This window comes from Loxodonta africana, chromosome 9 (genome assembly GCF_030014295.1).
Source record: "Loxodonta africana isolate mLoxAfr1 chromosome 9, mLoxAfr1.hap2, whole genome shotgun sequence".
Lineage (NCBI taxonomy): Eukaryota > Metazoa > Chordata > Mammalia > Proboscidea > Elephantidae > Loxodonta > Loxodonta africana.
In genome coordinates this window covers 48025650-48051141 of record NC_087350.1, presented here as the reverse complement: position 1 = coordinate 48051141, position 25492 = coordinate 48025650, and the positions used below count along the sequence as shown (strand labels likewise).

The window sequence follows — 25492 nt, the reverse complement described above, 5'->3', positions numbered from 1 at the left end:
TCCAGGTGTTAAAGAAAAATGCTTTAAAAATCTTTCCAATGCTTTGATTTTCCTCACGGAACATTTGAACAATATAGAGACAGGTCACGGTGCCAGAAACAAGTGAATCTATTCTTTTCCTATCGCATATGGGTTTGCAAGGAGACTTTTCTTCTTAAGAAAAGTAACTGAGTCCAGACCTCATTGAGCTACTGGGGTTTAGCGTGACTCTGCTCCCACTGGAGTATCTGTGTTACTGCTTCAGGATTCGTACTGTACATTTCCATTTGATGGGCCACAGTGTATTTTTTCTGGTGCACTTATTTTCCAATGCTTGTGTCGCCTCGCAGCCTTGGGAGCCCCAGTGTTTCTGCAGTAATTTCCCTCATGAAGCTGTGTGTGCAGATCCCTGGGGCCAGGCCTTGCTGATTTCCACTGATGCTGGCGTCTTGCTAGTGGATGGTTAGTGAGTAGCTGCTCCTACAAATGCTTTATTTGTGTAACTTATAGTATTTTTAATGTGGGTGATCACCAGTCAACACCCTTTAGGCCATAAATACGTCTTCAGAAGTAAGGTTAGCAAAATTTCATTACCTTACAAGTTAACCCCTTGTTTTCTGGGCAAACAGGGAAGCAAACTCGAGGGTGAGCCATGCATGATTGGCTCATTCCTTCCCCAGATCTCTGATTAGTCTGTAAAAATTAAATTACCTGCAAAAAAGGATCTACTGTTTGAGCCAGTACTTGTCATGATTCCGACATTCTTCCTGAGATCAACAAAAACATGTTATTTAGAGCCTCTTTGTTTTTGGTTTGTGGATATCAGAGACATGCTCTCCTCTCTCTCAAAGACTTTTTTTTTTTTTTTTTTTAAGGTTTCTGATTCAAAAAGTATTGTATTCAAAACAAGCAATAAGAATCTTAGAAAATCCATTTTTTGATGGTTATAAAAATGAAAAGATTTTGACAGGGAGATATATTTTGACTCAATGTAAAATCAAACTTTCTGACAGACAGGTAGATCAGACTGCCTGGAGCAAGAGTCGGTTCCCTGTCTATCAATTGGGCATGCCATTGGTGAGGGTGCTTTAGAGGGAATTCAACCTTGGATGGGAATTTTGACTCGTGGACTGTATGGTCTTCTCTAGCAGAAAGCCCCTTTGGGTCTTCCACATACCTAATGTGACCTAAAGGGGCTGAACACCAGCAATGGTCCTCTCCTGGGGCTCAGAGGGAGCTGTGGACGTTGAGACAGCATGTTTTAAAGGCAACTCTGGGACTGCATGGAGCAGGCCAACCCAGTCTCCAGTTGCTATAGAATGCTTTATGAGAATACTGAAAGCTGCCACTTTGAGAGTCACGTAATGGCCTAAAACTATGCAGTATCTGCCTGCCCTTCAGTACTGACTTTACTCCCTCCCTCAGACCGTCACTCAGTACTAAGTGCCTGCTATGTGCCTGGCACCGTGCTAGGTACCTTCTGTAGTATGATGAGAGAGCTGGACTGCTCTATAATGGGCTTGTTTCTGACCTTATCTATTATTTTTATGTATGTTTTAATTGTATGTCTATAACATAATTGTACATGTAACTAATTTCATAAAAGGTAGATAATTTAAAATTAAGAAATTCAGAATTTGAATTAAATATTTAATTTTAGGAACTACAAAACCATTAGAAAATCTTTGTGACCTTGGAAAAATTACTTAACCTCTCAGGATTTCCTCAGATTTCTCTAAAATGGGGGTAATTTTTAAGTACCTGGAAAATCGTTCATAACAATTAAAAAAAAAAAAAGACAATAAAATGGGGATGATGACAACTAACTGGAAGGGATCATGGGGATTAAATAAAGTTACCTATGTTAAGTGCTTAAAGCATTGCCTGGCGCATGGTAATAGCTTATTAAACAACAGCTATTACCTTGGCTATGTCCCTATGAACTCGCTATAAGTAACAAAATCCTTAGCTTTTCCCGGAAGTGCAACTAAATAAAAGAATTTATTTTAAAAAAGGTTCAAAACAAAACAGACCTAGAGGTTGAGTCCAGTCTTTTAGGATGAAGAAACTGAGACCTAAAGAAATTGCACGCCTCGCCCACGGTCATGTAGCTGGTGAGTGGTACTTCTGGGACCAGAACCCAGGGGGGCTCCTTGTCCAGTGCTCTTTCCACTCAACCAGCTATATTTTATTAAAATTAAATTCAACCTTACCAATATTTTTTTCTTTACCTTAGCATAGACTCCCAAAAAGACAGTCCTGGGCAAATAATTTATGAAAAATTTTATGAATCAAAGACAGTAAAATTCTTTCTGCCTTTTTGGGAAAGAGAAAGCAGTATGCCTGATATTGACTATTTGTAAGGCTTGCTTAAAAGTAGAAAAAAAAAATTCTATTTGAGATGCTTCTCTTTCTTCAATGTAAAATCCGAACCAAGATTACATAAATTTTCCTCTTTATGTTCTCTGAATTTAAAAAAAAAAAAAAAAGGCCGTCTTAAATAGGTGGTAGCCTTATACACTTAAGTTTATTACTTAGATTTATTACTGAGCTTTGATTTAATATTCAGATTATTTTTTCATGTGATGCTTCCCTGTTCGCTTTTGCTGAAAAGGAGAATAACCCTTCAGGCTTTCTTTTGTATTCCTTGTTGTGCTTTTAAGCCATATTCTCTTGTTATTTCTTCGTTTACCTTTTTCTTGTCTATACTTAATCATATTGTGCATTGTTTCCATGAGTGAATCTCTCTATTTCATTTCAGGTTGAGTTCCACTCCATAAGCAGAGGCCATCCTGTTAGCCTCTGCTTAATTTCATTAAATTTACCGGCACGATAGTCTACTCCTTTCAAGGTCATTTTTAAAAATCAAGATCCTTTGTGTTCTAAATGTAGCAAAACCTACTTTGAAGGGAGTCTAAATACTGATAAATACGCTGTCGCCATTTGTCTGGTTTTAAAGTAATAGAGAAGCAGGCTGTAAATGACTGTGAGCTTCTTCATGAAGAGATTACAAGAGGGGAAAAAAATGTTAAGAAACAATCCTTAGGGTCCGCATGTCATTTCTCACCTCCTCTTCTTTCCTATGGTGTGTGGAAACAAGTTCAGCCATCTGGGAAAGATTTGATGGAGAATAAATGTTAATTTACTCTGTACAGTTTAGCAGCTACCTAGTATACCACTGTTTTAAATTTTTAATGAGGTGCTTCTACCGTTTGTTAATGCTTCACATTACTGTTCCCATGGTTGCACAATCAATCCATGGGGATGTGGTACTGCTTTTACGCTGCAGCTGGTTAAGATCAGGGGCTTCGTCCCTACACGGACTTGGGTTCTGCGTGCTCAAGGTATGACCTCGAACAAGTCATTAACACCTCTGAGCCTCAGATTCTTCATTTGTGAAATGGGACTATTACAAGTTCCTACCTAATAGGGTAATTGAGACATTTAAATTAAATAAATGGAACACTTAGCATTAGGGTCTGGCATGTAGTAGGCCCTCAGTGTCTGTTAGCTGCTGTTGCTGTTGCTGCTATTGTTGTTACAAAACAAAATGAAATAATCATAGTTATTTAGCCAAACAAATACTGGAGTGACCCTGTGTTTTGAAAAATCAAGTCTTCCCCCAGCCAAGTACGAAGACCCTGAGAGTCTGTTTCTTTTTGCAAAGGCCTGGGGTAGAGGAGGAGGAAAAGTGGCTGACAGGCTGTCATGAAATTTACATTTGCCCCAATAATTAAGGGGAACTTAGAGATGAGCCCTGAGTCTAATGAGAGCTTAGCAGGCTCTGTGCTCTGAGAAATCCAGAGCCCTCACAGACCTGCTGTAGGAGTGGGAGAGCCCTCTCCACTATGAGCAGTTACTTATCCTGATGGCGAAAGCTCCACTTCCTCCTGAACACCACCCCAGGGATGGATGGGCTTCCAACCAGACTTAGATTCCTGGAAGAGGCAAGATGCTCAGGGATCCTCGTACCTAAATTATCACTAGACAAACCCAAGCCCGCAACAGCAGAGCACCTGAAGACATAAGTTTCAGACTTAGTTCAGACAAAGAATGAGATAGCCAGTTCTACCTAAAATGCCCATACCATCTCTGGACTGCCTTGCTCCTATTCTGGGTCAAGCTCAAAAGAGCCCTTTTTGCTTACAGAACAACATAACTCCTTTAGCTCCCTATCTTCTAGGGCCCCCCAGGAACAAAGTAATTGCTAGCAATTTAAGAGCCCAGTAAGTAAGCTAAAAACAAATCCTATGTATATTCTGAAATGTCTTTAATCATCCATTTGCCTGAAATCTTCCTGAGCATTTCCACTTATATTTGATTTTCCTGTTATTTGGGCAATTTATTATATTTTTCTTTAACTTTGACTTATTTTAGTCTAAAGAAGAGATTTCATATTCCCATATGGAGAAATACTGAAAATTGGTAGGCAAACTACAATTGATACAGGTGTGTTAGAGTAGGGTGAGTTTTTATTTATTTTAAATACAAGAGAAAATATTAATTATGCTTTCTTGGGAAATATACAAAGTGACGTAAGATATGGTGTAATTTCAAGCATTACATAAAAATAAAATACTTGAAAGAAGTGGCTGATATTATTCTGTTTTGTTTTTTGTTTTAAGTTGGTGTTCAGTCCTTTGGTTACAACCCCAGTGAAAACTGGGATTGAAAGACGTTGCTTTTACTTTGATAAACATTAAGGAGAAGAATATAGTTTACATACCCCTGCTGCTACGCTCGATATATAGAGTTCTGAATGTCTTTGAGAAGGAAACGTCAGTACTTCTCCCTGAGCTGAGAAGAGAATAGTGCTTGAACTTAATGCACAGACCTGATGAAAGCTCCCGAAGCTGACTTCCTTCCTTGGCTAGAGAGACCTGGGGTCCTAGACTTCCTACAGGCATGTTTTATAGGCGCTAGAAAAGTATGGGCTATGGTTGCAGTGCTGGGTAACCAGGTGTCCTTTTCCAGATGACCTTCCATCAGTGCCAGTGTTTGACAAAACTCTGCCAGTGAAGCAGATGCACGTGTTGGAGACTCTGGACCTGCTGATTCTCAGAGCAGACAAAGGTGCTATTCCCTTCCACACAGTGGGCTCTGGGAGGAAAAGAGCGTATAGCCTTCTGTGGGGGACACTGAGGGTGGTCTGACTGCCTAGGTAAGCCATGCCAGCTCTTCCTTTTCCTGAGGCCTGATGGTCAGGGTCCCTTGGTGGCCCATTTGTTCTCTGGGGAGAGGTGATGAGGGACAGAGAGTAGGGCAGGAAGGCCTCCTTAATTACATTGTTAGATAAAGGGGATCTGGGTTTCTGCTGAATTCTGGAACACCTCAAATCCTTACTCTTCTAGCCCTAATTTTCCTACGCAGTCTGCCCTTTCAGTTTTTCCAGGTCATTTAACTTTGCCGTGTTAATCTCCTCTCCAATCTTTTTTATTTCACTAGGAAAAGATGCCCGCCTCTTTGTCTTCAGGCTAAGCACTGTGCAAAAGGGCTTCGAGGGAAAACAGGTTGTGAAGAGCAAGTATGACTGCAGAGAAAATAAGCTTGAGAAAACAAAAGGTGACTTGGTTCGTCTTTTAGTGGCTTCTGTTTAATTTTTTTTCTCAAACTGCTCATGTTTTACTAGAAATAAAAATGAATAGGAATTTTATTTTATTGGTTTTTTTTTTTTTACTTGGAAACATCACAAAGATAGCATCATTGTTCTTTAAGAGAACCTTGAAAGGTAGAAAAACACGTTGAGAACCAGAGGAACTTTTAGGCCATGTAAATGGTTTGTAGGTAAATTAAGCTCCTCAAGCAAGTCTGTGAGTGAAGAGATTTTTACGCACTTTGGTCCCTGAAGGAAACCCTGGCAGTACAGTGGTTAAGAGCTACAGCTGCTAAGCCAGAGGTAGACCATTTGAATCCACCAAGCGCTCCTTGGAAACTGTATGGGGCAGTTCTCCTCTATTCTATCGGGTTGCTACGAGTCGCAATCGACTCGACAGCACCGGGTTTGGTTTGGGGGTTTTTTTGGTTTTGGTTCCTGAAGCTCCGATCTCTCATTTCAATTCATGTGATGTAGCAGGTATGAAACTCAACCCACAAATTCTAGAATACAGGGAATATGACTTCCTTAATTTTTCGCTAACTCAACCTAATTTTATTTCAAGCTCCCCTCTGCTTGGTAGCAGAAACTTTCTTAGTCCATTCATGGTCCTCCTCCCTTATTTCCCATTTCCTGGGGTGTGCTTAATTTCCAGGGTTGTTAGGTAATGCCAAGGCCTCTTGTCATCTGTTCAGTATCATTTATTTCTCTTCCCAGGTTGTCACTTGTATGCCATTAACACTCACCATAGCAGAGAGCTGAGAATTATTGTTGCAATCCGGAATAAACTGCTTCTGATCACAAGGAAACATAAGCCAAGCGGAGTAATCGGCATCTCATTATTATCTCCCCTATCGGAGTCACCTGTTGAAGAATTCCAGTACATCAGGGTAGGCTTTCTCTTCAAATCACTTCTCTCCTGGCCGAGATGTCCTGAGGCAGACTCTCTCCTTCCACCCAGAGTGTGTCAACCACTGGTGGTGTTCCACTGCTCATTAACCAGCTACGGAAACCCTCTCCTCTGGTACCCTAGTTTCCCCAGAAGACTAACACAACAAGGGCTCTTCCCTACTCCAGCCAGCTTGTTCATCCCAATGAACACCTATAGGTGCTGTTCTATGCACTAGAAACACAGCGGTGAACAAAACAAAGTCTCTCCTTTCATGGAGATTGCTTTCTAGTTGAAGGATAACAGAAATAAGCAAATACACATATGACAGCAGGCAGAAATAAGTGCTGAGAATAAAAATAAAGTAGGATGCGGGAACAGAGAATAATGGAAGGGGGGTGGTGAGTGGCGGGTAAAGAAAGGTAGTTCTCTTTTAGAGTGTCTAGGGAAGCCCTCTCTGAAATGATTACCTTTGAGCAGAGACCCAAATGGACTATGAGAGTGAGGGATGAGGATATCTGGGCATTCCAGGCAGAAGGAGCAGCCACTCAGGGGCCCTGAGCCCCTGTCCAAGGCACAGTCAAGGGGCTGAGGTGGCTGGAGCAAAGTAAACAAAGCAGTGAGGGCAGAGTGCCCTGGGGCCAGATTATCTTGAGCCCTGAAGGCCACTGCAAGAACTTTGGCTGCAATGGGAAGTCACCAGAAGGCTTAAAGCAAGAAGCGACATGTTTTAAAAAGATCACTTTGGCTACTGTGTGGAAGGAGCATAGGGGACCAAGACTAGAAATAGGGAGACCTGCAAGGGGCTAATGCAGGATCCCAGCAAGAGATGCTGGTGGCTTTGGTAGCTGTGAAGGTGGGAAAAATCAGTCAGCAAAGATGCCCTGCTTGCTGTAGTCAGTAGGGTTTACTGATAGTGTGAGGGTGAAGCCTTGTGAGAGAAGCTTCTTCAGAGGTCCCAGAACAGTACCAAGTTCCTTCCCTGATCTTCCATCTTACTATCTGTTATTTTTTTTTAAACTATCATACATTAAGGTATAAAATATGTCAAACATTAACCACGAAGGTAGAGTACACCTGTAGGCAAGATGAGAAATTATTTTTGCCTAAATAGAGTTAAATACCCTGGAATCTGCCATATCAATTCATGCCAATATCTGATTTAAGGGGACAGAATAGCATAACAGTTAAGTTTATCAGCTCTGAAATCGCATTTCCTGAGTTCAAAACTGGGCCCTACCACATACAACCCATGTGACCATAGGCAAGTCTCTTGACCTTGGAGCCTTAGTTTTCTCATCTGTAAAATGGAATAATCGCTGTACCTACTTCATAGGGATGTTATAAGGATTCAATGAGAACAGTGCCTGGCATGTGGTAAGTGCTCAATAAGGTTATTATTACTGTTATTGCTATAATAATAATTATTGTATCTTACAGAACAGGGCCAGACTATCTGAGGGCTAAAGCAGACTGTACCATTGAATCAGTTTTATAAAATTGTTTCCTGGTCTCTACCCTTTCCTTTGGACAAAGGGCTGCGTCCTGAAAACAGATTGTGGAAGGGAAAAGTCTGATGTGATCCCTGGGCCGTGGGGAGTTGATAAGGTGGCCGCTCGGTGTTCTAACCCCTTTCTCCTCCATCATCAATCACATAGGAGATATGTCTATCTGACCCTCCTGTGGTGATGACCTTAGTGGATGGGCCAACTGAAGAGAGCGACAATCTCATCTGTGTGGCTTATCGACACCAATTTGATGTGGTCAATGAGAGCACGGGGGAGGCCTTTAGACTGCACCACGTGGAGGCCAACAGGGTAAGTTGACAGTTACAGGGACAAGTGGGAATCAAAGAAGACTGGGATTGGTTATGCCTTCTAACTTTGTGATGCCATGATTAGGATTTCTTTAAACTTGCATACTATTTATCATATCAGTATTATGTGATATACCACTTAGGCAGAACGACATGACGCTGCCATTTTTATAGATCAAAGTAGTTTGGTCCAGTATAATGAAATGTTCCCCTTGCCTCATTCAGCTTTTCCAGATCTTGCCCTGCCATTCCATCTTTTTGAATAAAAGAGAAATGAAGAGTCAAAAAGCTAAATACAAATAAATAAGTAAATGAGAACATTTGCTTGGCAATTCGTACCAGGAGAGCCTTTGGAGAATAAGGTTGCTCACTGTGACCCTGCATGCTCACAGTTTGGGGAGTGGGTCGCTGGGGAGGATATAGCACCCCTCAATCCCTTTAGAGCCCCACTGGGAAAGGAAGAAGAGGTAGAACATCATTAGGAGAGGGTCTACACCCTCTGCCTTGAGCTGCATAGACAACAGTGATGTCCTGGGGTTTGGACAGAATCTAAGGTCCACCCGACGCTGCCCTAAAACTCTAAAGATGACTGTTCGGGCGTCTGAACATTAACACTCACTAGAGCGTGGTGAACACCACTCTCTGACCTGCCACTGGAGACTTCAGCACTGAGTTAGCAGCTCACAGAGCTCTTCAGTCCGTTTATTGCTGTGAAGCAGGGTGAGGCCTGATAACATTTGAGCCACTTTAAGTTTGCATAATGCAGTGCCAGCATTCTGCTTAGGATGGCAGAGAATTGGAAAGTTGCCCCCAGGGGAGAATATAGTTCCTCATGAGGCTTCCAAACCAACAGGCTTCCTCCAGTTATGTTCAGTTAAATCAAACAGACTGCAGAATTCTTTCCAATTATGCTTTCTAAGAAATTGAAAAGTACGACTTTGTATTAGTACATGCACTACATAAATATTCATTAAAATTTGTTAATTAGTATGTTAAGAAGATGAACAATTAGAACAAGATTTTAAGAAAAGGAAAAATCTAGATATAGTAGGAGGCCTTCTTATCTTTTACTATTAGGCTGTTTTCAATCTCAGATTACTCTGTCATTGCTCTTTTATATATTGGTGATGTCCAAACTTGTCTGCAGTTGGTGTTATCTGAGGAGCTTCGAGAAGTACTGATGCCTGTGTCCCAGAGACTTCTTTGGTCTTGGGTGTGGCATGAGCTTTGAAACTTGTCAATGATCCCGGGTGATTCAAATGTTCAGACAAGTTTGGGTTCCACTGGTATACATTGCTTTTCAGCCCTGGCCGTAATCACCTAGAGAGCCTTTACAAAGAGCAGTGCTCTGACCCCACCCCAGATCAATTACAAGTTCTACCTTCCACCAAACATTTGAACATAATTCAGAGAAGTTCTTTGCCACTACATAAAAAAATATTGCCCCTCCTCCATTGTCCAATCACATGTTCACATTCTTTAAAGCCTCATCAGAAGTACGTTTAACACCCACATTTCTAACATCATTCTGTTGCTGGTGCCATATGTATTCTCTAACACTATAGAGACTTTCTCTATAGCTCTCCTCAGCTCCTTCTAAGCCCTCACCAGAAAGGCCTTTGACGTCATAATTCTACAACAGCCTTTTCAAGGCAGTCTAGGATTTTACTATTAAAAAAAAAAAAAACTGGTTTCAACTCATAGTGACCCTATAGGACAGAGTAGAGCTGCCCATAGGGTTTCCAAGGAGCGCCTGGTAGATTTGAACTGCCAGTCTTTTGGCTAGCAGCCGTAGCTCTTAACCACTACACCACCAGGGTTTCCAGGATTCTTAAAACTCTTTCCACCTCCACCCATTACCCAATTCCAAAACCACTTCCACATTGTAGGTATTTGTTAGAGTAGGAACTGCACTCTGGTATCAAATTCTGTTTTAATTCTCTAGTGCTGCTGTAACAGAAATACCACAAGTGGATGGCTTTAACAAACAAATTTATTTTCTCACAGTTTAGGAGGCTAGAAAGTCCAAATTCAAAGTGCCAGCTTGTGGGGAAGACTTTCTCTGTTGGCTCTGGAGGAAGGTCCTTGTCTCTCCAGCTTCTGCTTCCGGATTCCTTGGAGATCTCCATGTGTCTTGGCATCTGTCTTACCCCCAGCTCTGCTTCTTTCAGCTTGCTTGTTTAATCTCCTTTATATCTCAGAAGAGATTGACTCAAGACACACCCTACACTAATCTTGCCTCATTAACATAACAAAGACAACGCGGTCCCAAAGAGGATTATAACCACAGGCGTAGAAATCAGGATTTACGACACATATTTTGGGGGACACGATTCAATCTGTAACACCCAGTCAGTCCCTTCCCTGCCTTCCTAAGATTTAACCTGTTTATTCTAGTTGAAAAGTCCCCATTTTGTTTCAGAGAAGCTTTTGACATGTTTTGGTTTTTAAAAAATCGTGTTTAAGTGGCCGAATATTCATCAGTTATTCATACAGAGAAAAAAATTTTATTGAATTTCTTTCCTATGGTGATTTTTATTTATTTATATTCGATATCTCAATAATTCATTGGAATGTTTGTAGTTACCGTTTTCTCTTAACATGAAGGCCCAGGAAAAATTAGGTCAAAAACAATTTTTCTAATTACTTCTGTGTCTTGTTTTGAAAGCTATGGAGGAACAGTTCTAAATTTTTCTGTCCTTGCTTCAGTTTGCTTTTTAAAGCAAAGATATAAAGTTTTTCCCCAAAAGAAAATGTTTTAAAAAAAGAAAAAAGCCCCCACACGAGTCTTCGTGGCTCAGTGTGTTCAGTATCTCCTTCAGTAAACTGGCAGCTGACGAGCATTGGTTGAGCATGCGTATATGCTTAGTCAGACACACTTGCCTTTGCAAGGAATTTACTGTCTAACTGGGAAGATAAGCCCTAGAGAAATGAAAAGGCTAATGAACAATGTGATTTATAATAGCTAGTCAGGAACAAACCCTGAGGGAACGGGACTAGCTTTTTACCGAGGTGTCCCTGTGCAGTAGAGGCAGGAAGGAGAGAGGGTGACACAGCCTAGAGCCACTGGGGATTTCAGTTGAATTCAGATTAGGCTTGCTGCCTACCTGCTCTGTGCAAGGCACCCATGTTATTGGTCTGGCCTACTTTCCTGCCCCCATTCCTCCTCTTTTCTCAGCCAAGCCTATTTCACTCCCCATTTCAGGCTTCAACCTTTAGTGCAGCATTCTGAAGCTCAACTTCAAGTTCATTTTACCGACAGGTCCCATTGTGACCTACTACCCCAGCTCCAGCAGCCAGCCTTGGCCTTGTGCCCAAAACAAAGGTCTCCTCTGGGAGGACCTGCAGACCTGGTAACTGATCTGGGTCTCTGGCCTGTTTCCCATGCCCATGTCTTCATCTTGACCATCTGCCCAGAACCTATGGCTTCTCAACTGGGAGTCACCCCTGAATCACATGGGAAGTCTGGAAGGCGGACCGCTGAGTGGCTACCTCTGTTAGCTGGGGTATAGACTTCTGCTTTTCACTTTTTTTTCCCCATATAAAAAAATTAAAATCCAATGCCTATGTCATACTCTAGGCCTACGATATCAGAATCTCTAGGAGTGAGGATCTGGAATATGTATTGTTTAAAAACTTCCAGTTGATAATGTCCTTACCCGGTTAAGAAAGAGCACTGCAGAGGCTGACTCCTGCCAGGCCACTCTTAGAAGCCTGAAATAGGCCTCACTGTGTAAGCGTTAATAAAGGGCTAAACAAAATGCTATAGAATGCCTGCAGAGGAAGTGATTAAGTCCAGGTGGCAGTCATCTGTCCCTGAATCTGGCCCTGTGGCAGGAGCCCTGCATTGTTTCCCCTTCAGCCTGAATCTCAGAATACAGCTCAGCTCAGTGCACCTGTCAGCACAGCCCTGGAACCCCTTGGTAGACCTCCTTGACGCCAACTATTTCCCTGGTGTCTGTAGCCACCATGCATATGCTGTGGTCTAGAAGGCTGCCTGAACTTCCTCTACTCCTGTTACCACCACTACCCCCCCACCCCGCCACACACACACACGCAGAGGCTGCCTGTCTAGTTCTGCCTTTCTCATTGCAGTTTAGTCCTACCATGACGATAATAAACACAACCACCATTGAGTGACCACTTCTACTTACGGCACTGTGCTAGAGTACTTTATAAGCATTATCTCCTGGAATCTTCACAACAACCTTTGAGGGAAGTGCTGTTCACATCCCCATTTTTGCAGAAAAGGAAACTGAGGCTCAGAGAAGAGTTGCTTATTTACCCAAGACCACACAGCTAGTAAGTGGCAGAGGCAGGACATGTACCCAGGCTATCTGACCATGCCCTGAAACACAGCATGCTATTGCTCCCTCAGCCATGTCCCAAAGTATCACAGGGATAGCAGGTCCAGGCCACAAAGCTGGTAGCGCTTGGTCCCTCCTCTCCAGAAGTTCAGCGTCTGGCACAGCAGACACGTAAAGCCTCCAAGCTAAGTGTAATAAAACTGAACAAGTGCTGGGGACACCTGAGGAGGAAGTGATTTTAGGTTGAGGTAGTGGGGCTGGAAGGTCCCCCTGGAGGGGTACAGGTGGGACTCAAGGACTGTTCCCCATTGGTGCTGTCTCCATATCTAAATAATGCTATCAGCTCACGTATGTTGAGCATTTACCAAGTACTGGTCCCTGGGTAGGTGTTTACACAAGCTGCCTCACTGAATCCCTAACATGTCAAGCAGGGCTTTGAACTGGTTATCAGGTTCAAACTCTTGTTGAGAATTTGCATTCCTAACAAGTTCCCAAGGGGGAAAAAAAAAAAGTTCCCAGGTGCTGCTAATACTACCAATTCTGAGAACCACTAATAGAGCAAAAAAAAAAAAAAAAAGCAAAACCAAACCCACTGCTGTCAAGTTGATTCCTACTCATAGTGACCTCTCAGGGTTTCCAACGCTATAAATCCCTGCGGAAGCAAACTGCCGCATCTTTCTCCCTCAAAGCTGCTGGTGGTTTCAAACTGCTGACCTTTTGGTTAGCAGTTGATCGCTTTAACCACTTCGCTACTAGTGTTCTTTACCAGTAGAGCGGAGCATCTAAAATTATTATACATAAGAATTACCTGGGGGTACTGTTAAACTGAAGATTTGGGTTCAGTATATCTGGGATGAAAATGCAGAGTCCCAGCAGGGGTTCAAATCAGAACAAACCAATTCGAAGCCCTGCTGTAAAGGTATTAGCTCTCATTTTACAAATGAATAAACTGAGGTTCTGGGAGGCTAAACAGCTGATTTAAGTGCACACAACTCTAAAGAAACAGAGCTGAGATCTTATTTATTCAGCCATTCATTCAACAGGTATTGATTTTGCTCCTGCTATGTGCCAAGCCCTGATCTAGATACTGAGGATACGGCAATGACCTCTGTCTTCATGAAGCTTATGTTTTAGTGGGAAGAAGATCTACAATAAAGAAATAAATCAGTAAACATCAGATAGTAATATATGCTATGCAGATTATTAAAATAGGGGGATATGATATATACCAAAGGGGAAATTACTTGGGATTTGACTCACAAGTCTTTTTGTTCCCAGAGTCAGTGCTCTTGACAGCTGGGCCTCACTGTCTCCTGTTTCCTCTGAAGTTCCCACAAATCTTGGTTATGGCTATGGCATTTACCCCATTATACCTTGTTTTATGTACTTGTATACTTTTCTGATTTTTTTATCGTAAGGGATGGAACCCTGCCTTATTCATTTCTGTATCCTTCATGGCCCTAGTACAAAACTAAAAACCAAACCCATTGCCACCGATTTGAGTCTAACTCCTAGCAACCCTGTAGGATAGAGTAGAACTGCCCCATAGGGTTTCTAGGGAGCGCCTGGTGGATTCGAACTGCCAGCCTTTTGGTTAGCAGCCATAGCTCTTAAGCAGTACACCACCAGGGTTTCCCGTGCTAGTACAGGGCCAGGGAATGACAGATGAGTGAATGTCTGATGGGAAAAGGGACGTGAGTTCCATTGGAGGGTCTGCCTGGAAATAAGGTAGAGGCCTGGCTCAGGGCGGGCAGCTGGGGATTTAGCACAAGGATGAGACTGTTGAGAGGAAGAGGCTGCATTTTGGTGAGAGCATGAAGAGGAGGGGTGGCTAGGTGGACGGCCTGTTGGAGGAGTACAATGCAGAGATTAGAAGGGGCTAAAGACAGACAAGTCAACACGTGATAACACGGTGCTCCTGCCTGGGGAGGCTCACTCAGCTGTGGGTGCAGAAAAGGCGTCTGAGAGCTCCTGTGAAGAGGATGCTGCTGGACTTGGATGAGAGAGGGGGAGGAACCCCTAAGACTTTGAAGAGAGTTCAGCTAACATAAAGGAGGAAGTTTAAAAGGGAAGCTAATTCTGTGAAAGATAAATAGCCTCACTGAGTGCTTAATATGTGTCGGGCTCTGTGCTAAAATCTTTGCTTTGTTTCAGTGAATTCTCGCTATAATCCAGTGAAATAAGTATTATAATTATGCCAGTTTTATAGATGAAGACCTGAGACTAAAGGTTAAACCATGTGTCACAAACTGCACAGGTGGTTAGTGGTGTAGCCAGGGTCTTAAATCAGGTCTGTCTGACCAGAGTGGATGTTCCTATCCATCGCCACCACCACACACACACATACTAGGACTGGAGCTCTGAGTGGATGTGGGCCTGAGTGTGTAGATTTAGGAATTTTGAATACAGAGTAATATTTGAAGCTATAAAGGTAGGGATTTTCTAAGTGAGGAAAGAGCCAAGAAATGGAAGAATAATCTGAAGTGAGGCAAGAGGGCAGGAAGGAGGATATGTCATATGTTAGAGGCTGTGGAGAATTGGTCAAAGATGAGCATTAGCTAAAAGCCTTCAGTTTGGAGGAGAAGGGAGCCTTCGTTGAGCTCAGAGAGGGCAGTTTCTCTGGTGATGTGGGAACAGCAGTGGATTATAAGAGTGAAGAAATGAAAGGAGCAGGAGATTTTTAGAGGAACTATCAAGAAGGACCAGGACATCATCAGGTTAAGCACCATCTTCTCCAATGCAGAAACTGAGGCCCAGAGAGATAAATTTGCTCCAGAGCATACCCTTTTCATTGCATCATGCTGCCTCCCTTGAAACAAAGGAGAGAGAGTAGAAGTGAAGGCATGCCATGGTGATTTCAAGATTCAGAAATCCTACATGTTTGAGGCAAGGGGAAGGCTAGGTGAAGGTGCAGGAGCAATAAGATAGAAAAAGAATTCAGACCTGGTTCAGATCTTGGCTGTGGCACTTAAGTGACTTCACATCCCTGAGCCTCACTTTTGTTATCTGTAAAATGAGATTAATACCATCTACTTTCCAGTGCTGATGTGAGGGTGAAATGAATAACCCACGTGAAATGCTTTGTATTACAGCTCACTGTACACATATGAGGCATTTTAATATAGACAAAGTAGAGATACCTGGGAACAGAGCTCAAAGAGTGTGAAAAGATAATGAAAAAGCCCCAGTGGAGAAAGAGGAAAGACGTTTCTTATATACCTACAGTGTATGGTAATCATGGCCCCCATGTGGCATTATGGGTGTTGGTGAGGTAGAAATGATCCCCCAGCACCTGAGTTTATGGAAGGCCAAGGGCCATTGCCAAACGCTTGCGAATTGAGAAAGTCTTGGAATAGTGTCAGTGTCCAACCTGCCCACTACCATTGCCCATTATCATTGCAGGTTAATTTTGTTGCAGCTATTGATGTGTATGAAGATGGAGAAGCTGGTCTGCTATTGTGTTACAACTGTAAGTTAAGGATGTGTTTTTATCTTTATTTGCTAAAATGGACTGTTATTTGGGGGGGGCAATTTAAAGGGATTTATCCTTAGATTTACCTGATGTATCGTCAGTGGTGTTGCTACGATTGGTGTCACCCAGTATGGTACCCCCCATGCTAATTACCACAATACTGTAGCTAAAACACCAGAAAATTTGACAAAATCAGCAACTGTCAAAACACTGGCAGCAGCTGAAACAACAGCATGTGTTTGTGGTGTATGCAGATGAGACCACGTGATTGGAAGCGTTGTTGTAATTAGGCAACAATGACAGCTCTGACCGGAGCATATTAGAAGGTTAAAAAGTAAATTAGTGTAGAGTTTTAGCCTTGTTGGTATATTGATACCTGTGATCTGGGTTTACGAAAAAAATTTTTGTTGTTATAACTATAGGGATATTTTTATAAAAATAATGTCTGCAGAAATACTGCACAAAAATTTTATAGACAGTCATTTTGTGTCACCTTCTCTGCCACTGTAACCTGGTGTGGTCCGCACGCCATGCACCCCGCTAGTGATGCCACTGTATGTTGTTCCTGTGTCCATAATTACACACCAGGGAGCATCTGAGAAATGCATCCCTACCTGATGCCCAACCTGGGGTCCCAGATACTCCCCAGACCTTTTGGTGAGATGGTGCTAGAGATACCATCCAGGGCGCTGTCTCCATGATATGGTGGTGATGACAGAGCTTCCATTTAGGACGTTCTTACTGTGTGCCATGTGTTGTGCTCCGTATGCTATAGTCACTGTGTCCTTTAATTCTCACGATGGCCCTGAACAGGCACTGTTATTGTCCTGAGTTTAGAGATCAGACAGCTGAGGCCCGGAGAGGTGAACTGCCTTTCTCAACATCATGCAGCTAGTAAGCACCAGAGCCAGGACTTGCAGCTGGTGCCCTCTTGACTCTAGCACCCAGAACTTTAACCACAGTTATTCCAAGTTTCTTCTTTCTTAGTATTTCTCAGATATTAATGAAATCAGCCTCAGCCTGGTGTATTCAGACCTCAGTTGGGTTAGTTTGAGTTAGGTGACAGGGTGGGTAGTAGACAGACCAAAAGGTATCAAACAGAGTCCTTAAGCATTTTTCAGCATTTCAAAAGCTAATTGTTACACTTCAATAAAAATGTGTGTGTGTGTTTTAATGTTAATAGAAGTAAGGTATTTTCCTGGATAAGGCTGCACAGACTAACTAAAAAATAAAACATATTTCTTTAGCCTGGAATTGTATCAATTTATAGTTGTGATGCTGGTTATATCACATGGGCCAATATTTTCATTAATATTTTGATTAGGAAAAGTAATTATCAATGAGAGCAACTTGTATCATAGACATCATCTTTCAGAATTGAGATCTGTACGAAATAAGTAAGGAGAAAGTAGTCACAAAGACAGAACCTCTTCCATCAATAAGTTGCCCTTTTTTGATATTTTATCTACAAATCCGTCTAAACTCTCCTGAAACAACAGGTCTGCAGTAGCCTATTTGATGACAAGGGCCCTCAGCCAAGGTGGCAGGAAACAAGACCCACTGCCCACACTCCAGTGTGGTTCCTAAATGCCAGTGCTCAGGTGGCCAGGCCCCTGCTGCTGCTGCCCTGTGTCTCACGGTTTACAGGGACAAGGGGAATAGTTGACCACGTGTCTGAAGTCATTTCTATAACGTGTTTAATCTTGAAAGCATGGCCTCTTTGTTGAAAAACCTGTGAGAAGACCTTGTGGCCGGATGATTGCCTTAAAAACTGATTTACACTGCATTTCTGTTAATGGTGGTGGAATAATTTGAAAAAGGATAGTAGTGCTGATTGCACATACTGAACATAACATCACTGAATTGTACATGTAAAAATCATTGAATTAGCAAACATTTTATTATATATATTTTTACCGTAATAAAATTTTTTTTTAATTTACCTTTTAGAGCTGCTATAGCTGTCCTATAGGGTCGCTATGAGTCGGAATCAACTTGACAGCAACAGATTTTTTTTTTTTAATAGACACTAAACTGGAAATTGATGATGCTTTAAAAAAAAAAGCTGATTTAGATTTGTTTTTGTTTTTAACTGCTTAAAAGAATAGGAGAGATTTTAGGTGGGAGAGGAGTTTGGAAAGGTAGAAGAGGTTTTAGAATGGGAAAATTAGTCCCAAAACAAAAAGGGAAGATAGAAGCAAATGTGAATGACATTAGCTCTGTAGCAAATTTGAAGTTTTTCTGGAACAAGCTGTGTTACTCACTTAGTTCCATCAGGCAGGGGTGGCCCAGCACCCTATACCAGGTGTGGTTCGAGCAGCCTCATCATCTCAGGGAGCCTTCCTCAGGAGTCCCATTTTTCCTGCCTTTGATTATTTCCTGGCTTCAGGCTCTGGTTTCATCTCATGAGGGATCAGTGTGTGTCTGTTTCATAGATGCTTCCAGCCATCAGACAGTAATCTCTGTATCTTTAGATCACAGGTGGGTCAAGGCCTTGTAAATCCCAGAGGATCCCAGACCCACCTCAGTCCTCACCAAACTATGCCAGCTCCTCCTGTTTTATTGACTCAGGAGTCTGGCTTTAATTTTCCATCTTCCTCTTTGTCAGCAGATTAGAGGAACCTGGTGAACAACCCTAGGAGAACCAGTTGTCTTTTCTCACAGTTACCTCAGGTCACTTCTGTAACTCGTTCTCCCCCGCACACAGTACACACTTGCATTTGATTGTTTTATTCCAAGTTTTGTCTTGGTCACAGACGCCTGTACAGTAAAAGCTCATTTCAGTAAGGTGCTGGAGAATGATTTTGTTCCTTGCGAAATTTGAAGATGATTTTTATCATTTAAGTCAGTTCCTTTTTTAAAAAAACAGAACAAAATAAAAAATGACTTTTGTCAATTCAGAATTTAGCAGAGGAGAAAATTTTATCTCAGATATGTTAAAGATGAAAATATTTTATAATAGAGATTATAACTTCATTTTATGTTATTTGAGGAAAATGTATATACAAGATAAACTTTGGGGGGGAAGCATAAATAGTTCAATACACTGATTCCATTCTTGTTTTCTTGTAATTAATCTCTATCTGAATACTAGGGTTAGTGTTTAACTGCTTTAAAAAAAGGAAAAAAGAAAGAAAAGCTAAGAAACTTGGGTATGGCCTTGGTATCTAGTAATCATTTACCTTTAATGCAAATAATAAATTTCAGGGCTAAGGGTGAACTGTGTGTTTGCTGATAATTTCTAAAGATAATCACACAAGGGAAACTAGAAAAGCTCACATACATACCATTTATTCTCAATGTGGCCATGTTTAACCTCACTAAGTCTTAACTTTCAAATGAATAATATAGGGAATATAAAACCTACTTCATACAACTGTTGTGAGGATTATACACTTTGCGTGGCACAACAAGGTTTTTGTTTTGTTTTTTTGTCGCCCTTCTTTTATTCCCAATCCATCAGAGTGTTTATTCAGACTCCAGTTGTTAACCTCCGTAGACTTTTCTACTTGTAGAAAGGGGCTTTTTTCAGAGAATTTCTTTTAAAATTAGAAATAGTATCTGTCAGCTTGATGGGAAAAATCAAAGGCGTGAACATTATAAACTCAGTGGCAGTCTTAAAACTCTACCCCTCCCCTCCCCCATTCAGTCTGTCCAAAGTGGAGAACCTTCTCCATTGTGCTCTAGTCACAACAGAGAAAGGCACTGCCGGGAACTGCTGTGAGCTAATAGTTCAGGGAGAGCCAGGCGTGGAAGCCAGTACGTGGAGTGTGAATGTGCCTCACAGCTCTGGGGCCCAGAAACATTGTGCTGCTTACTGTTCTCAATCAAACTAAGTCCGATTCTGAGCCCACTCATGCAGTACGAAGATCACCAGTATTCGTTATTGGAAGGGAGGACCCTCTGCTTCTCTAGGGTCATATTAGGGTCCCTGGGGCTTATTTAATTAGGAAATATAGGGGAAAAGCCTCAGAACTGCAGTCTGGGTCACCTCCAAGGAGCTCCTCACCTACGCCAGTGTGATATAATTACATTATATTTTTATCAAATTATATATGATGTTGTTATATCATGACATTATATAATCACATAAAGATAGACAAATATATCAATAGAACAGAATAGAAAATCCAGAAGTAAACCCACACATATTTGGTTAACTGATTTTTGACAAAGATGCAAAGGCAGTTCAGTGGAGAAATGAAAATCTTTCAACAAATGGTGCTGGAATAACTGGAGAGCCATATACAAAATAAATAAGCCTTGATCCATTCCTCACATCATATACAAAAAATTAACTCAAAACCGATTATATAATTTAATGTAAACCTAAAACAATAAAACTTCTAGGAGAAAATATTTGTCATTTGGGTTAGAGGAGGTTTCTTAGTATGACAATAAAACCACAATCCATAAAAGAAGAAACTAATGAATTCGACATCATGAACATTAAGAATTTCTGCTCTTTGAAAGAATTTCTATCTTAAGAGCATGAAAAAACAAGCCACAGACTGAGAAAAAATATCTGTAAATCATATATCTGATAAAGAACTTAAATCCATAATATATAAGAACTCACAAAGCTTAATAATAAAATAAAACCCAGTTAAAAAGAAAGCACAATACGTGGTCAGACATTTCACCAAAGATAAATGGTTAGTAAATAAATGAAAAGATGTTCAACACCATTAGTCATTAGGGAAGGACAAAACCACAATATCACCGCATACCTATTAACTGGCTAAAGTTAAAACAACTGACCATAGCAAGTGTTGGTAAGGATGTGGAGGAACTGGCACTCTGATATGCTGCTGGTGGAAATATAAAACGGTGCAGTCACTTTCTAAAAGAATTTGGCAGTTACTCAAAAAGCTGAATATACATACCACATGACCCAGCCATTCTAAGGTATTTATTTACCCATGAGAAATGAAAGCATATGTTCCCACAAAAACTTGTACATGAATGTTCATAACCATATTATTTATATTATACCCAAACTGGAAACAACCCAAATGTCTATTGTGGTTGTTTTAAAATATGCCCACAGATTCTTTGATACTCCTTTCTTCAACAGGTAGAGCTTCATTCCTCTCCCCTTCAATGTAGGCTGGACTTTGTGACTCACTTCTATTGAACACAACATGGCAGAAGTGGTGGTATGCGACTTCTGAGAGTAGATCTAAAAAGGCATTGCAATTCCCTCCCTCCGGGTTCACTCCCTCTGCGGGGGGAAGCCAGCTGCCATGTCCTAAGAACACTCAAGCAGCCCTATGGAGAGGAACTAAAGCCTCCTGCCAAGAGCCATGTGAGCGAGCCATCTTGGAAGCCAATCCAAGTCTAGGCCCAGTCAAGCTTTCAGATTGATTATGGCCCCAGATGGCATCTTGACTGCAACTTCATGAAAGAACCTGAACCACACAACTAAGCTGTTCCTGAATTCCTGACCCACAGAAACCATCAAATAATATTTGTTGCTTTACGCTTCTAACTTTTGGAATACTTTCTTGCACAACAATAGATAACTAAAACATTCATTAACAGGTGAATGGATAAATTGTCACACAATAAAAAGGAACTATCTGTTGATACATGTAAGAACAACATGGTTGCATTCAAAATAAGTATGTTGAGTGTCTTAGGCTGGGTTCTGTACAGGATCAAAACCAGTAAATCAATAAATATATAAAACCAAAAAAACCAAACCCGTTACCGTTGAGTCGATTCCAACTCATAGCAACCCTATAGGACAGAGTAGAACTGCCCCATAGGGTTTCCAAGGAGTGACTGGTGGATTCAAACTGCTGTCCTTTCAGTTAGTAGCCAAGTTATAAACCACTGTGCCACGAGGCTCCAGTAAATATATTTATTTCAAAGAAATGGTTCATGCAGTTGTGGCACCTGGCAAGTCCCATATCCATGGGTCAGGTGTCAGGCTGGAGGCTTCTCCTGACTCACGTGGCTGCAGGGACTGACGAACCCAAAATCTGCAGGTCACACGGTGGGCTGCTGGCTCACATCCCAAGAACCAGAGGTCAGAGGATGACGAGACAGCTGCAGGCTGGAGAGAGGGCAAGCTTTGCCAGAACATCCATATATATTGGATGCAGACCACATTCCCAAGGAAACTCCCCTTTCAGCTGATTGGCTGCTCACATCAGATCACAAAACAGAGAATGATTACATAATATCTGTCAAACCCCTGAGAATCATGCCCTTAACCTTAACCTTAGCCATCACACTCAGTGAAAGAAAACAGACAAAAAGAATGTATACTATATGATTCCACCTATATAAAATTCTAGGAAATGCAATCTGGTCTAGTGACAGCAGATCAGTGCTTACCTTGGGACAGGGAACACTTAGAAAGGTACACAAGGAAACTTGGAGGTAACGGACAAGTTCATTCATTATCTTGATAATAGTGATAGAGTTTCATGGGTACAAACACATGTCAAAGCTTAGCAAATAGTACACTTTAAATATGTAGTTTATCGTAGATCCATTATACCTCAATGAAGCTGTTTAAAAAAAAAACTTAGGAAACAAAGTAGAAAAATATTATGAATAATTCTACTCCACAAATTCATATGAACATTTTAGTGTATTCCCTTCCGGCCTTATTTTTATACACTCCTATGGTTCACTCAATGCAATGCATCTTTTGATTTCTTGACTGCTGCTTCCATGGGTGTTGATTGTGGATCCAAGTAAAATGAAATCCTTGACAACTTCAATCAAGAATTGCAAGACTGCATTTTACATACGTCGGACATGTTGTCAGGAGGGATCAGTCCCTGGAGAAGGACATCACGCTTGGTAAGGTACAGAGTCAGCGAAAAAAAGGAAGACCCTCAATGAGATGGATTGACATAGTGGCTGTATCAGTGGGCTCAAGCATAACAGCGATTGTAAGGATGGTGCAGGACCGGGCAGTGTTTCCTTCTGTGGTACATAGGATCGCTATGAGTCAGAACTGACTCGATGGCACCTAACAACAACAACGTGGTTCATTCTGTGTTTACATGTGTTTAATTGTAGATATGTGTGTGTGTAAAGTTGTATATGCTGTTTTTTTTTTCAGTCAACTTATCATTCCTTAAGAATGAAAAAGGATAAGAATATAACAATATGGAGGACATTTATAAAACAAGACGGATATTTATTGTTGTTAGGTGCCATTAAGTGGGTTGCGACTCATGGCAACCCTATGTACAGCAGAAGAAACACTACCCAGTCCTGCACGATCCTCACCATTGTTGCTATGTTTGAGCCCATTGTTGCAGCCACTGTATCAGTCCATCTCATTGAGGCTCTTCTACTTTTTTACTGACCTTCTACTTTACCAAGCTTCTACTTTATCATGTTTACGTGATAGCATGTCCAAAGTACATGAGACGAAGTCTCGGCATCCTCACTTCTAAGGAGCATTCTTGCTGTACTTCTTCTAAGACAGGTTTGTTCATTCTTCTGGCAGTCCGTAGTATATTCAGTATTCCTTGCCAACACCATAATTCAAAGGCATCAGTTCTTCAGTCTTCCTTATTCATTGTCCAGCTTTTGTACGCATATGAGGTGACTGAAAATACCCTGGCTTGGGTTACTTGTACCTTAGTCCTCAAAGTGATAGCTTTGCTTTTTAACACTTTAAAAAGGCCTTTTGCAGCAGATTTGCCCAATACAATGCATCATTTGATTTCTTGACTGCTGAATATGGATCTAAGTAAAATTAAATCTGTGACAACTTCAGTGTTTTCTCCATTTATCATGATGTTGCTTATTGGCCCAGTGGTGAGGATTTTTGTTTTCTTTATGTTGAGATGTAATCCATACTGAAGGCTGTAGTCTTTGATCTTTATCAGTAAGTGCTTAAGTCCTCTTCACTTTCAGCAAGCAAGATTATGTTATCTGCATATCGCAGATTGTTAACAAATCTTCCAATCCTGATACCACGTTCTTCTTCATACAGTCCAGCTTCTTGGATTATTTGCTCAGCATACAGATTGAATAACTATGGTAAAAGGATAAAATCGTGGTACACACCTTTTCTGATTTTAAACCACGCAGTACCCCCCTTGTTCTGTTTGAACGACTGCCTCTTGGTCTATGTGCAGGTTCCTCATGAGCACCATTAAATGTTATAGAATTTCCATTCTTCAAAATATTATTCATAATTTGTTATGATCTACACAGTCGAATGCCTTTGCATAGTCAATAAAACACAAGTAAACGTAACGGACCACAACTACTATGGCCTCCACCAGACTGAGTCCAGCGTAACTAGATGGTATTCAGCTACAACCACCAACTGCTCTGACAGGAGTTACAATAGAGGGTCAGGACAGAGCTGGAGAAAAATGCAGAACAAAATTCAAATGCACAAAAAATTATCAGATGTTAGAAATCAATACCAGAAAAAGCAAGGGAAAAAGATCAAACACATGGAAACTGAACAACACCTTGCTCAAAAACTACTGGGTTATAAAAGAAACTAAGGACAGAATAGAGAAATTTACAAAATCAAATGAGAATGAAAACACATCCTACCAGAACCTTTGGGCACAGCAAAAAAGCAGAGCTCAGGAGGCGGAGCCAAGATGGCGGACTAGGCAGACGCTACCTCGGATCCCTCTTACAACAAAGACACGGAAAAACAAGTGAATCGATCACATACATAACAATCTACGAACCCTGAACAACAAACACAGATTTAGAGACGGAGAACGAACTAATACGGGGAAGCAGCGATTGTTTCCAGAGCCTGGAGCCAGCATACCAGTCAGATAGGGCAGAAGCACAGAGAGCTGCTCCACCCCCCTGAACTAACCCCGGGAGGGGGACCAGCCGGTTCCACGGGCGGCGTGGGACGCAACCGGTAGGAGAAGTCCCCGGGAGGCAGTGACTGGTCTTGGAGCAGAAAGAGCAGCGTCTGAGCCGGGGAACCGTCCCGCAGGGATTTGGACTGGACGCAGGCAGCTTCATTAACATCTGAATAGCCTGAGCCAGACGGAGAACTCTGATAGGGATCTGACTGCATTTTTTTTTTAGTGGATTTTCTGGAAAAACTAGTTTCCCAGTGATGGCTCGGAGACAACAATCCATATCAAACCACTTAAAGAAGCAGACCATGACAGCTTCTCCAACCCCCCCAAACAAAAGAATCAAAATCTTTCCCAAATGAAGATACAATCTTGGAATTATCAGATACAGAATATAAAAAACTAATTTACAGAATGCTTAATGATATCACAAATGAAATTAGGATAACTGCAGAAAAAGCCAAGGAACACACTGATAAAACTGTTGAAGAACTCAAAAAGATTATTCAAGAACATAGTGGAAAAATTAATAAGTTGCAAGAATCCATAGAGAGACAACATGTAGAAATCCAAAAGATTAACAATAAAATAACAGAATTAGACAAGGCACTAGGAAG

The 25492-nt window shown here is 41.4% G+C and overlaps 1 protein-coding gene and 1 long non-coding RNA gene across 6 annotated transcripts in view; one reads left to right on the top strand and one right to left on the bottom strand.

Moving 5' to 3' along the window:
- Positions 1-25492, top strand: part of GARNL3 (GTPase activating Rap/RanGAP domain like 3) — a 149304-nt gene that overhangs the window by 103823 nt on the left and 19989 nt on the right. The window contains exons 17-22 of the mRNA XM_003407721.4: positions 330-441; positions 4954-5052; positions 5425-5541; positions 6290-6462; positions 8120-8278; positions 15987-16053. Coding sequence (XP_003407769.2) covers positions 330-441; positions 4954-5052; positions 5425-5541; positions 6290-6462; positions 8120-8278; positions 15987-16053 — 727 coding nt within the window. The remainder of the gene's footprint in view (positions 1-329; positions 442-4953; positions 5053-5424; positions 5542-6289; positions 6463-8119; positions 8279-15986; positions 16054-25492) is intronic.
- The window catches only part of LOC135232436 (uncharacterized), a 34146-nt gene continuing 21807 nt past the window's right edge, over positions 13154-25492 (bottom strand). For 2 of the 5 annotated variants that reach the window (XR_010323012.1, XR_010323017.1), the window contains exon 3: positions 13154-18908. This is a non-coding gene — a long non-coding RNA (uncharacterized LOC135232436). The other 3 variants (XR_010323015.1, XR_010323014.1, XR_010323016.1) reach the window with 3 other exon arrangements.